Here is a 12,516-nt window from a genome sequence, read left to right on the forward strand (position 1 = left end):
TATCTCTACTGTCCTGTCAGTCCTATCTCTACTGTCCTGTCAGTCTTATATCTACTGTCCTGTCAGTCTTATCTCTACTGTCCTGCCAGTCTTATCTCTAATGTCCTGCCAGTCTTATCTCTAATGTCCTGCCAGTCTTATCTCTAATGTCCTGCCAGTCTTATCTCTAATGTCCTGTCAGTCTTATCTCTACTGTCCTGCCAGTCTTATCTCTACTGTCCTGCCAGTCTTATCTCTACTGTCCTGCCAGTCTTATCTCTAATGTCCTGCCAGTCTTATCTCTACTGTCCTGCCAGTCTTATCTCTACTGTCCTGTCAGTCTTATCTCTACTGTCCTGTCAGTCCTATCTCTACTGTCCTGTCAGTCTTATATCTACTGTCCTGTCAGTCTTATCTCTACTGTCCTGCCAGTCTTATCTCTAATGTCCTGCCAGTCTTATCTCTACTGTCCTGCCAGTCTTATCTCTAATGTCCTGCCAGTCTTATCTCTACTGTCCTGCCAGTCTTATCTCTAATGTCCTGCCAGTCTTATCTCTACTGTCCTGCCAGTCTTATCTCTAATGTCCTGCCAGTCTTATCTCTAATGTCCTGCCAGTCTTATCTCTAATGTCCTGCCAGTCTTATCTCTACTGTCCTGTCAGTCTTATCTCTACTGTCCTGCCAGTCTTATCTCTAATGTCCTGCCAGTCTTATCTCTAATGTCCTGCCAGTCTTATCTCTAATGTCCTGCCAGTCTTATCTCTACTGTCCTGCCAGTCTTATCTCTAATGTCCTGTCAGTCTTATCTCTAATGTCCTGCCAGTCTTATCTCTACTGTCCTGCCAGTCTTATCTCTACTGTCCTGTCAGTCTTATCTCTACTGTCCTGTCAGTCCTATCTCTACTGTCCTGTCAGTCTTATATCTACTGTCCTGTCAGTCTTATCTCTACTGTCCTGCCAGTCTTATCTCTACTGTCCTGTCAGTCTTATCTCTACTGTCCTGTCAGTCTTATCTCTACTGTCCTGCCAGTCTTATCTCTACTGTCCTGTCAGTCTTATCTCTACTGTCCTGCCAGTCTTATCTCTAATGTCCTGTCAGTCTTATCTCTAATGTCCTGCCAGTCTTATCTCTAATGTCCTGCCAGTCTTATCTCTACTGTCCTGTCAGTCTTATCTCTACTGTCCTGCCAGTCTTATCTCTACTGTCCTGCCAGTCTTATCTCTAATGTCCTGCCAGTCTTATCTCTAATGTCCTGCCAGTCTTATCTCTACTGTCCTGCCAGTCTTATCTCTACTGTCCTGTCAGTCTTATCTCTACTGTCCTGTCAGTCCTATCTCTACTGTCCTGTCAGTCTTATATCTACTGTCCTGTCAGTCTTATCTCTACTGTCCTGCCAGTCTTATCTCTAATGTCCTGCCAGTCTTATCTCTAATGTCCTGCCAGTCTTATCTCTAATGTCCTGCCAGTCTTATCTCTAATGTCCTGTCAGTCTTATCTCTACTGTCCTGCCAGTCTTATCTCTACTGTCCTGCCAGTCTTATCTCTACTGTCCTGCCAGTCTTATCTCTAATGTCCTGCCAGTCTTATCTCTACTGTCCTGCCAGTCTTATCTCTACTGTCCTGTCAGTCTTATCTCTACTGTCCTGTCAGTCCTATCTCTACTGTCCTGTCAGTCTTATATCTACTGTCCTGTCAGTCTTATCTCTACTGTCCTGCCAGTCTTATCTCTAATGTCCTGCCAGTCTTATCTCTACTGTCCTGCCAGTCTTATCTCTAATGTCCTGCCAGTCTTATCTCTAATGTCCTGCCAGTCTTATCTCTAATGTCCTGCCAGTCTTATCTCTACTGTCCTGTCAGTCTTATCTCTACTGTCCTGCCAGTCTTATCTCTAATGTCCTGCCAGTCTTATCTCTAATGTCCTGCCAGTCTTATCTCTAATGTCCTGCCAGTCTTATCTCTACTGTCCAATCTGTTCAATAAAATATGGTTATGGTTATTACCCTCCATAGGTGAGTTGATGTCTGTGCGGTTTGCGAAGACGATGTCAACATACTCCAATTGCAGCCGAGACAAAGAATCCCTCAGACCTGGATCAAAGAGGTTACATCATCATCACTTCAATACGTCATTATTAAATCATCACTCTAACATCACTATGAGACAGATATCCCTCAGACCTGGAACACGGCTATGACATCATCACTACATTATCATCACTGACAACACTGACATCATCACTGTGACATTTTCACTACATCATCACTTTGACATTAACACTACATCATCACTATGACATTGACACTACATCATCACTATGACATCATCAGTGTGACATTAACACTACATCATCACTATGACATTAACACTACATCATCACTATGACATTAACACTACATCATCACTGTGACATCATCACTATGACATCATCACTTTGACATTAACACTACATCATCACTATGACATTAACACTACATCATCACTACGACATTAACACTACATCATCACTTTGACATTTTCAATACATCATCACTGTGACATTTTCACTACATCATCACTTTGACATTTTCACTACATGATCACTATGACATTAACACTACATCATCACTACGACATTAACACTACATCATCACTTTGACATTTTCAATACATCATCACTGTGACATTTTCACTACATCATCACTTTGACATTTTCACTACATGATCACTATGACATTAACGCTACATCATCACTTTGACATTAACACTAAATCATCACTATGACAATTTCACTAAATCATCACTGTGACATTTTCACTACATCATCACTATGACATTAAACTACATCATCACTATGAAATTAACACTACATCATCACTATGACATTAACACTACATCATCACTATGACATTAACACTACATTATCACTATGACATTAACACTACATCATCACTTTGACATTAACACTACATCATCACTATGACATAATCACTGTGACATTTTCAGTAAATCATCAATATGACATTAACACTACATCATCACTATGACATTAACACTACATCATCACTGTGACATTTTCACTACATCATCACTATGACATTAACACTACATCATCACTATGCCATTATCACTACATCATCACTGTGACATTTTCACTACATCCTCACTGTGACATTTTCACTACATCATCACTATGACATTAACACTACTTCATCACTATGACATTAACACTACATCATCACTGTGACATTTTCACTACATCATCACTATGACATTAACACTACATCATCACTATGACATTATCACTACATCATCACTGTGACATTTTCACTACATCCTCACTGTGACATTTTCATTACATCATCACTATGACATTAACACTACATCATCACTATGACATCATCACTGTGACATTAACACTACTATCATCACTATGACATTAACACTACATCATCACTATGACATCATCACTATGACGTTTTCACTACATCATCACTTTGACATTTTCACTACATCATCACTGTGACATTTTCACTACATCATCACTTTGACATTTTCACTACATAATCACTATGACATCATCACTGTTACATCATCACTATGACATTTTCACTACATCCTCACTGTGACATTTTCACTACATCATCACTTTGACATTTTCACTACATCATCACTATGACATTAACACTACATCATCACTTTGACATTTTCACTTCATCATCACTATGACATTAACACTACATCATCACAACGACATTAACACGACATCATCACTGTGACATTTTCACTAAATCATCACTATGACATCATCACTGTGACATTTTCACTAAATAATCAATATGACATTTTCACTACGTCATCACTTTGACATTAACACTACATCATCACTATGACATCATCACTGTTACATCATCACTATGATATCATCACTATGACATTTTCACTACATCATCACTTTGACATTAACACTACATCATCACTTTGATATTAACACTACATCATCACTATGACATCATCACTATGATATCATCACTATGACATTAACACTACATCATCACTATGACATTAACAATACATCATCACTATGACATCATCACTATGATATCATCACTATGACATTAACACTACATCATCACCATGACATTAACAATACATCATCACTATGACATCATCACTATGATATCATCACTATGACATGAACACTACATCATCACTATGACATTAACACTACATCATCACTATGATATCATCACTATGACATTAACACTACATCATCACTATGACATTACCACTACATCATCACTATGATATTAACACTACATCATCACTATGACATCATCACTATGATATCATCACTATGACATTAACACTACATCATCACTTTGACATTAACACTACATCATCACTATGGCATCATCACTATGACATCATCACTATGACATCACCACATCATCACTGTGACATCATCACTATGATATCATCACTGTGACATTTTCACTACATCATCACTATGACATCATCACTATGATATTTCCACTATGACGTAATCACTACATCATCACTATGACATTATTACTATGACATTATCGCTATATCATATCATCACTCTGATATTTCCACTATGACATCATCACTATGATATTATTGCTACAGCATCACTTTTACATCATTACTATGACATTTCCACTATGACATCATCACTATGATAGTATCGCTACATCATCACTGACATCACTATGGCATTTCCACTATGGCATCATCACTACATCATCACTATGACATCATCACTATAACATCATCACTACATTATCGTTATGCCATTTTTCACACCACATAATCGCTATGACATCACCACTATGACATTATCACTATGATATTTATCACTCCTTTCTCCCTCATACCCTCGGCTCTCCTTTGATCCTCAATCCCTCTGCTCTCCTTTGACCCTCAATCCCTCTGCTCTCATTTGACCCTCAATCCTTCGGCTCTCCTTTGACCCTCAATCCCTCGGCTCTCCTCTGACCCTCAATCCCTCGACTCTCCTTTGACCCTCAATCCCTCTGCTCTCCTTTGACCCTCAATCCCTCTGCTCTCCTTTGACCCTCAATCCCTCTCTTTCAGCTTGGTCTCTCTTTCCTCTATGTTCTGAGCTGTCAGCTGTAGATGTCACTGAGCTAGTGGACATAGCTCTGTGAGGAGGAAGTGATGTCATACCTTCAATGATGTGTTTCCGAGACAACCCTCTCTCCGTCTCCGCCCTTCACAGGAAGTAAGAGGAAGTTATGGCTTAGTGTTCAGGTAGAACTTATTGTCCAAACCTTATTGTCCAGACCTTACCCAAACAATTTGAGCATCTACTTTTAAAAATCCACCATTCCAGAAACAAGCCTCTCACCTTTGCCGCTTGCTATAGACCATCCTCTGCCCCCAGCTGTGCACTGGACACCATATGTGAACGGATTGCCCCCCATCTGTCTTCAGAGCTTGTGCTGCTAGGTGACCTAAACTTGGACATGCTTAACACCCCGGGCAATCCTATAACTCCAATCCAAAATGATATCTAGAATCGGCTTCCTATTTCGCAACAAAGCATCCTTCACTCCTGCTGTCAAACATACCCTCGTAAAACTGACCATCCTACCAATCCTCAACTTTGGCGATGTCATTACAAAATTGCCTCCAACATTCTACTCAACAAATTGGATGCAGTCTATCACAGTGCCATCCATTTTGTCACCAAGCCCCATATACTACCCAGCACTGCAATCTGTACGCTCTCGTTGGCTGGCCCTCGCTTCACTCTCATCGCCAAACCCACTGGCTCCAGGTCATCTGTGAGTCTTTTCTTGGTAAAGCCCCGCCTTATCTCAGCTCACTAGTCACCATAGCAGCACACACTCGTAGCACGCGCTCCAGCAGGGATATTTCACTGGTCACCCCCAAAGCCAATTCATTCCTTTGGCCGCCTTTCCTTCCAGTTCTCTGCTGCCAATGACTGGAACGAGCTGCAATAATCACTGAAGCTGGAGACTCATATTTCCCTCACTAGCTTTAAGCACCAGCTGTCAGAGCAGCTCACAGATCACTGCACCTGTACAAAGCCAATCTGTAAACAGCCCACCCAACTACCGCATCCCATACTGTATTTATTTATTTATCTTGCGCCTTTGCACCCCAGTATCCCTACTTGCACATTCATCTTCTGCACATTGTGGAGGATGAATCAGAATTAGTTGGGTAACATAGATAAGTAAGATGTTTTATTTGCATAATATGCTTATGAGAGATACTTGTCATTAGAATGTCTCCCTTTGGACTATACTGTTGGCAGTTGCACTTTTCCCTTCTCAGCTAGGGCTCAGTTACTTGGGGCCCAGAGAGGGGAGAGGTCAGGCTTGTCTTTTACACGTCTCTGGTAATATGCAGAATATCAGAAAGGGAGAGGTCAGAATGGAACATTGTCTTCATATGTGAATGTATCTGTTAAACCATGTGAAGGGATGGTGTGATTAAGGGGGAACCAATTATCTCTTGGCTCCACAATGTCTGTGCACAAGTCACTCCCCTCAGTGAGCTTGTCCAGGAGTGGGGAGAAGAGGGGGTTTACTTGAGATGGGTGTACATAGAGTTGACAATTGAGTTATGCCTTGGATGAGGTAATGTTTTGGTACTATGAAGTACAAGGAACGAGATTAGAACTTCGTCTTAGAGAGCAAACTGAACAATAATTTATAGCTAATGCTATCTGGCTTTGGGATACTCCTCTCTCAAGTAAAAGGCCCTTGTGAAGTTTCCTAAGATCTGTAGTTCGTCATGTGAGTTGAGAGGGGTGGATCTTTACTATAAAAGATCTCAGATGCCATTATGTTGACACTCTCAACTTTTCATTAGAGATAGTGAATTGTTGAGAGTCAAATGCTATTACAAAAGCTTAATTATTATTAAAGGTGAAGTTTAAGTATAACTCTGACTGGTGTGTGGTTTGTAACTCTCCCCATTTGGCAATACAGGAAATTGCCACGGCAACATATACCATTCCAGTGTTTAATTGTTATATTGTAATTACTTCGCCACCATGTCCTATTTAATGCCTTATCTTACCTCAAATGCACTCACTGTATATAGACTTTTTTTTTATTTTGTCTACTTTATTATTGACTGTATGTTTTGTTTACTCCATGTGTAACTCTGTGTTGTTGTATGTGTTGAACTGCTTTGCTTTATCTTGGCCAGGTCTCAGTTGTAAATGAGAACTTGTTCTCAACTAGCCTACCTAGTTAAATAAAGGTGAAATAAATAAATAAACTGTCCTCTTTTGGACATTCTGTCAGTTGAAGGGGATAGTTTTGGAATGAAGCCCTTTATCTTCTTCCCCAGAGTCAGATGAGCTCGTGGATACCTGGCTCTTGATGCTGCTTGCTGTTCCATTGCTTCATTGTTTCGGAAAACTACATTTTTAAAAACACTCTTATCCAGAGCGACATAATGTGCATACATTTTTGTTTTGGTCCCCCGTTGGAATTGAACCCACAACCCTGGCATTGCAAGTGCTCTACCAACTGAGCCACATGGAACAACCTCAAACTTCCTTCATACACATGGTATCCACTGGTTCATCTGACTCTGGGGAAGTAGATAAAGGGCTTCATTGCCAAAATCCTGAAGTATCCCTTTAAGGTTAAAAGACATTTCCAACAGAAACAAAATAACTGATTTAAGAGACAGAGTCAAACTATTAACATTTGCTTTTAGAGACACACAACAGAGTCAAACTATTAAACTACTGCTTTTAGAGACACACAACAGAGTCAAAAAATGAAACATCTGCTTTTAGAGACACTTACTGTCCTCCCCAGTAGATCTTAGTGGTCACCACATAACTAGACCTCCTGATGGATACAGAGAGAAAGAGAGGGGGAGAGAGAGAGGGAGGAGGAGAGGGAGGAAAGAGATAGGGAGGATAGAAAGAGAGGTGGAAGAGGGGGAAGAGGGAGAGAGAGAGAAAGGCGTGAGGGAGAGAGGGGAAGAGAAAGAGAAAGGAAGAGAGAGAGGGGAAGAGAAAGAGAAAGTAAGAGAGAGAGAAGTTAGAGAGAGGGTAGAGAGAGTGGAGAAAGAGGGGGGGAGGGGGGAGAAGAGGGATGGATGATTAATAGAGGAAGGGGGATGAGATGGAGTTGGAGGAGAGGGGGAGAAGTAAGGTATTAGATGGAGCGAAGGAGGAGCGAGGGAGAAGTAAGGTATTAGATGGAGCAAAGGAGGGGCGAGGGAGAAGTAAGGTATTAGATGGAGTTGGAGGAGAGGGGGAGAAGTAAGGTATTAGATGGAGTTGGAGGAGAGGGGGGGAAGTAAGGTATTAGATGGAGCGAAGGAGGAGAGGGGGAGAAGTAAGTATTAGATGGAGCGAAGGAGGAGAGAGGGAGAAGTAAGGTATTAGATGGAGTTGGAGGAGAGGGGGAGAAGTAAGGTATTAGATGGAGCGAAGGAGGAGAGGGGGAGAAGTAAGGTATTAGATGGAGCGAAGGAGGAGAGAGGGAGAAGTAAGGTATTAGATGGAGCGAAGGAGGAGAGAGGGAGAAGTAAGGTATTAGATGGAGCGAAGGAGGAGAGAGGGAGAAGTAAGGTATTAGATGGAGCGAAGGAGGAGAGAGGGAGAAGTAAGGTATTAGATGGAGTTGGAGGAGAGAGGGAGAAGTAAGGTATTAGATGGAGCGAAGGAGGAGAGAGGGAGAAGTAAGGTATTAGATGGAGCGAAGGAGGAGCGAGGGAGAAGTAAGGTATTAGATGGAGTTGGAGGAGAGAGGGAGAAGTAAGGTATTAGATGGAGCGAAGGAGGAGAGGGGGAGAAGTAAGGTATTAGATGGAGTTGGAGGAGAGAGGGAGAAGTAAGGTATTAGATGGAGCGAAGGAGGAGAGAGGGAGAAGTAAGGTATTAGATGGAGCGAAGGAGGAGAGAGGGAGAAGTAAGGTATTAGATGGAGTTGGAGGAGAGAGGGAGAAGTAAGGTATTAGATGGAGCGAAGGAGGAGAGAGGGAGAAGTAAGGTATTAGATGGAGTTGGAGGAGAGGGGGGGAAGTAAGGTATTAGATGGAGCGAAGGAGGAGAGAGGGAGAAGTAAGGTATTAGATGGAGCGAAGGAGGAGAGAGGGAGAAGTAAGGTATTAGATGGAGCGAAGGAGGAGAGAGGGAGAAGTAAGGTATTAGATGGAGCGAAGGAGGAGAGAGGGAGAAGTAAGGTATTAGATGGAGCGAAGGAGGAGAGAGGGAGAAGTAAGGTATTAGATGGAGTTGGAGGAGAGGGGGAGAAGTAAGGTATTAGATGGAGCGAAGGAGGAGAGAGGGAGAAGTAAGGTATTAGATGGAGCGAAGGAGGAGAAGTAAGGTATTAGATGGAGTTGGAGGAGAGAGGGAGAAGTAAGGTATTAGATGGAGTTGGAGGAGAGAGGGAGAAGTAAGGTATTAGATGGAGCGAAGGAGGAGAGAGGGAGAAGTAAGGTATTAGATGGAGCGAAGGAGGAGAGGGGGAGAAGTAAGGTATTAGATGGAGCGAAGGAGGAGAGAGGGAGAAGTAAGGTATTAGATGGAGTTGGAGGAGAGAGGGAGAAGTAAGGTATTAGATGGAGCGAAGGAGGAGAGAGGGAGAAGTGAGGTATTAGATGGAGTTGGAGGAGAGAGGGAGAAGTAAGGTATTAGATGGAGCGAAGGAGGAGAGAGGGAGAAGTAAGGTATTAGATGGAGCGAAGGAGGAGAGAGGGAGAAGTAAGGTATTAGATGGAGCGAAGGAGGAGAGAGGGAGAAGTAAGGTATTAGATGGAGTTGGAGGAGAGAGGGAGAAGTAAGGTATTAGATGGAGTTGGAGGAGAGGGGGGGAAGTAAGGTATTAGATGGAGCGAAGGAGGAGAGAGGGAGAAGTAAGGTATTAGATGGAGTTGGAGGAGAGGGGGAGAAGTAAGGTATTAGATGGAGCGAAGGAGGAGAGGGGGAGAAGTAAGGTATTAGATGGAGTTGGAGGAGAGGGGGAGAAGTAAGGTATTAGATGGAGTTGGAGGAGAGAGGGAGAAGTAAGGTATTAGATGGAGCGAAGGAGGAGAAGTAAGGTATTAGATGGAGCGAAGGAGGAGAGAGGGAGAAGTAAGGTATTAGATGGAGCAAAGGAGGAGAGGGGGGGAAGTAAGGTATTAGATGGAGCGAAGGAGGAGAGAGGGAGAAGTAAGGTATTAGATGGAGCGAAGGAGGAGAGGGGGAGAAGTAAGGTATTAGATGGAGCGAAGGAGGAGAGAGGGAGAAGTAAGGTATTAGATGGAGTTGGAGGAGAGGGGGAGAAGTAAGGTATTAGATGGAGTTGGAGGAGAGAGGGAGAAGTAAGGTATTAGATGGAGCGAAGGAGGAGAGGGGGAGAAGTAAGGTATTAGATGGAGTTGGAGGAGAGGGGGGGAAGTAAGGTATTAGATGGAGCGAAGGAGGAGAGAGGGAGAAGTAAGGTATTAGATGGAGTTGGAGGAGAGGGGGAGAAGTAAGGTATTAGATGGAGTTGGAGGAGAGAGGGAGAAGTAAGGTATTAGATGGAGCGAAGGAGGAGAGAGGGAGAAGTAAGGTATTAGATGGAGCGAAGGAGGAGCGAGGGAGAAGTAAGGTATTAGATGGAGTTGGAGGAGAGGGGGAGAAGTAAGGTATTAGATGGAGCGAAGGAGGAGAGAGGGAGAAGTAAGGTATTAGATGGAGCGAAGGAGGAGAGAGGGAGAAGTAAGGTATTAGATGGTGCGAAGGAGGAGAGAGGGAGAAGTAAGGTATTAGATGGAGTTGGAGGAGAGGGGGAGAAGTAAGGTATTAGATGGAGCGAAGGAGGAGAGAGGGAGAAGTAAGGTATTAGATGGAGCGAAGGAGGAGCGAGGGAGAAGTAAGGTATTAGATGGAGTTGGAGGAGAGGGGGAGAAGTAAGGTATTAGATGGAGTTGGAGGAGAGGGGGAGAAGTAAGGTATTAGATGGAGTTGGAGGAGAGAGGGAGAAGTAAGGTATTAGATGGAGCGAAGGAGGAGAAGTAAGGTATTAGATGGAGCGAAGGAGGAGAGAGGGAGAAGTAAGGTATTAGATGGAGTTGGAGGAGAGAGGGAGAAGTAAGGTATTAGATGGAGCGAAGGAGGAGAGAGGGAGAAGTAAGGTATTAGATGGAGCGAAGGAGGAGAGAGGGAGAAGTAAGGTATTAGATGGAGTTGGAGGAGAGGGGGAGAAGTAAGGTATTAGATGGAGCAAAGGAGGAGAGAGGGAGAAGTAAGGTATTAGATGGAGCGAAGGAGGAGAAGTAAGGTATTAGATGGAGTTGGAGGAGAGAGGGAGAAGTAAGGTATTAGATGGAGCGAAGGAGGAGAAGTAAGGTATTAGATGGAGTTGGAGGAGAGAGGGAGAAGTAAGGTATTAGATGGAGTTGGAGGAGAGAGGGAGAAGTAAGGTATTAGATGGAGCGAAGGAGGAGAGAGGGAGAAGTAAGGTATTAGATGGAGCGAAGGAGGAGAGAGGGAGAAGTAAGGTATTAGATGGAGCGAAGGAGGAGAGGGGGAGAAGTAAGGTATTAGATGGAGCGAAGGAGGAGAGAGGGAGAAGTAAGGTATTAGATGGAGTTGGAGGAGAGGGGGAGAAGTAAGGTATTAGATGGAGCGAAGGAGGAGAAGTAAGGTATTAGATGGAGTTGGAGGAGAGAGGGAGAAGTAAGGTATTAGATGGAGTTGGAGGAGAGAGGGAGAAGTAAGGTATTAGATGGAGCAAAGGAGGAGAGGGGGATAGACATTATTTCAGTATTATTGCTGAGCTGTCACCATCAGTGACAGACGGATGGAGAGAATGAGTGAAAGAGTGTAAGAGGATGGGCCTCACCTCCATTCCTTCTTCTTTAGGATTTTACCCAAAGTCGTCTCAGCCCTGTGCGAGAGAGACACACACACAAATCACTACATTTAGCCATCTATGAAGTATATGCTTGCCTACTGGGTGGAGAAGGGCAGAGAGAGTAGCGTACCTTCCTGAAGCGTAAACCTCTGCTGTGTCAAACAGGTTCACTCCGTTGTCATAGGCTATGGTCATCAGGCTCTCTGCCATCTACACACACACACACACACACACACACACACACACACACACACACACACACACACACACACACACACACACACACACACACACACACACACACACACACACAATGAATGAAAACACACACATACAGTGGGTATAGATAGTCACCACCCCTTTTCAAAATGTTCACCTTTTGTTGCCTTACAGTAACCCACAATGTCCAAGTGAAAAAATAAATTAAAACAACAATTAAAAATAAAACAATACAATACCCTATTTGTGTCATGTACACTCCCTCTCCGGCCTCGATGTCCTCAGGCTGCTGATTACCCCGCACACCTGTCACCATCGTCTCGCGCACCTGTCACCAGGTGCACCTGCGCCTCATGACACCCCTGGACTCTATCACCTCCTTGATTATCTCCCCTATATCTGTCATTCCCCTTGTCAAGTCCTGACCTTAGTTCCTTTTTTAATGTCTCTATTTTAGTTTGG

The 12,516-nt window shown here is 43.2% G+C and overlaps 1 protein-coding gene across 1 annotated transcript in view; it reads right to left on the reverse strand.

Annotated features, from left to right (window-relative positions):
* The window catches only part of LOC135515402 (voltage-gated potassium channel subunit beta-3-like), a 49,038-nt gene extending 36,993 nt beyond the window's left edge, over positions 1-12,045 (reverse strand). Inside the window, exons 1-5 of the mRNA XM_064939078.1 lie at positions 11,966-12,045; positions 11,824-11,868; positions 7,801-7,845; positions 5,171-5,214; positions 1,981-2,067 (exon numbers count right to left, since the gene is read on the reverse strand). Coding sequence (XP_064795150.1) covers positions 1,981-2,067; positions 5,171-5,214; positions 7,801-7,845; positions 11,824-11,868; positions 11,966-12,045 — 301 coding nt within the window. The remainder of the gene's footprint in view (positions 1-1,980; positions 2,068-5,170; positions 5,215-7,800; positions 7,846-11,823; positions 11,869-11,965) is intronic.
* Between the last annotated feature and the right edge of the window lie 471 nt (positions 12,046-12,516).

This window comes from Oncorhynchus masou, chromosome 27 (genome assembly GCF_036934945.1).
Source record: "Oncorhynchus masou masou isolate Uvic2021 chromosome 27, UVic_Omas_1.1, whole genome shotgun sequence".
Classification (NCBI taxonomy): domain Eukaryota; kingdom Metazoa; phylum Chordata; class Actinopteri; order Salmoniformes; family Salmonidae; genus Oncorhynchus; species Oncorhynchus masou.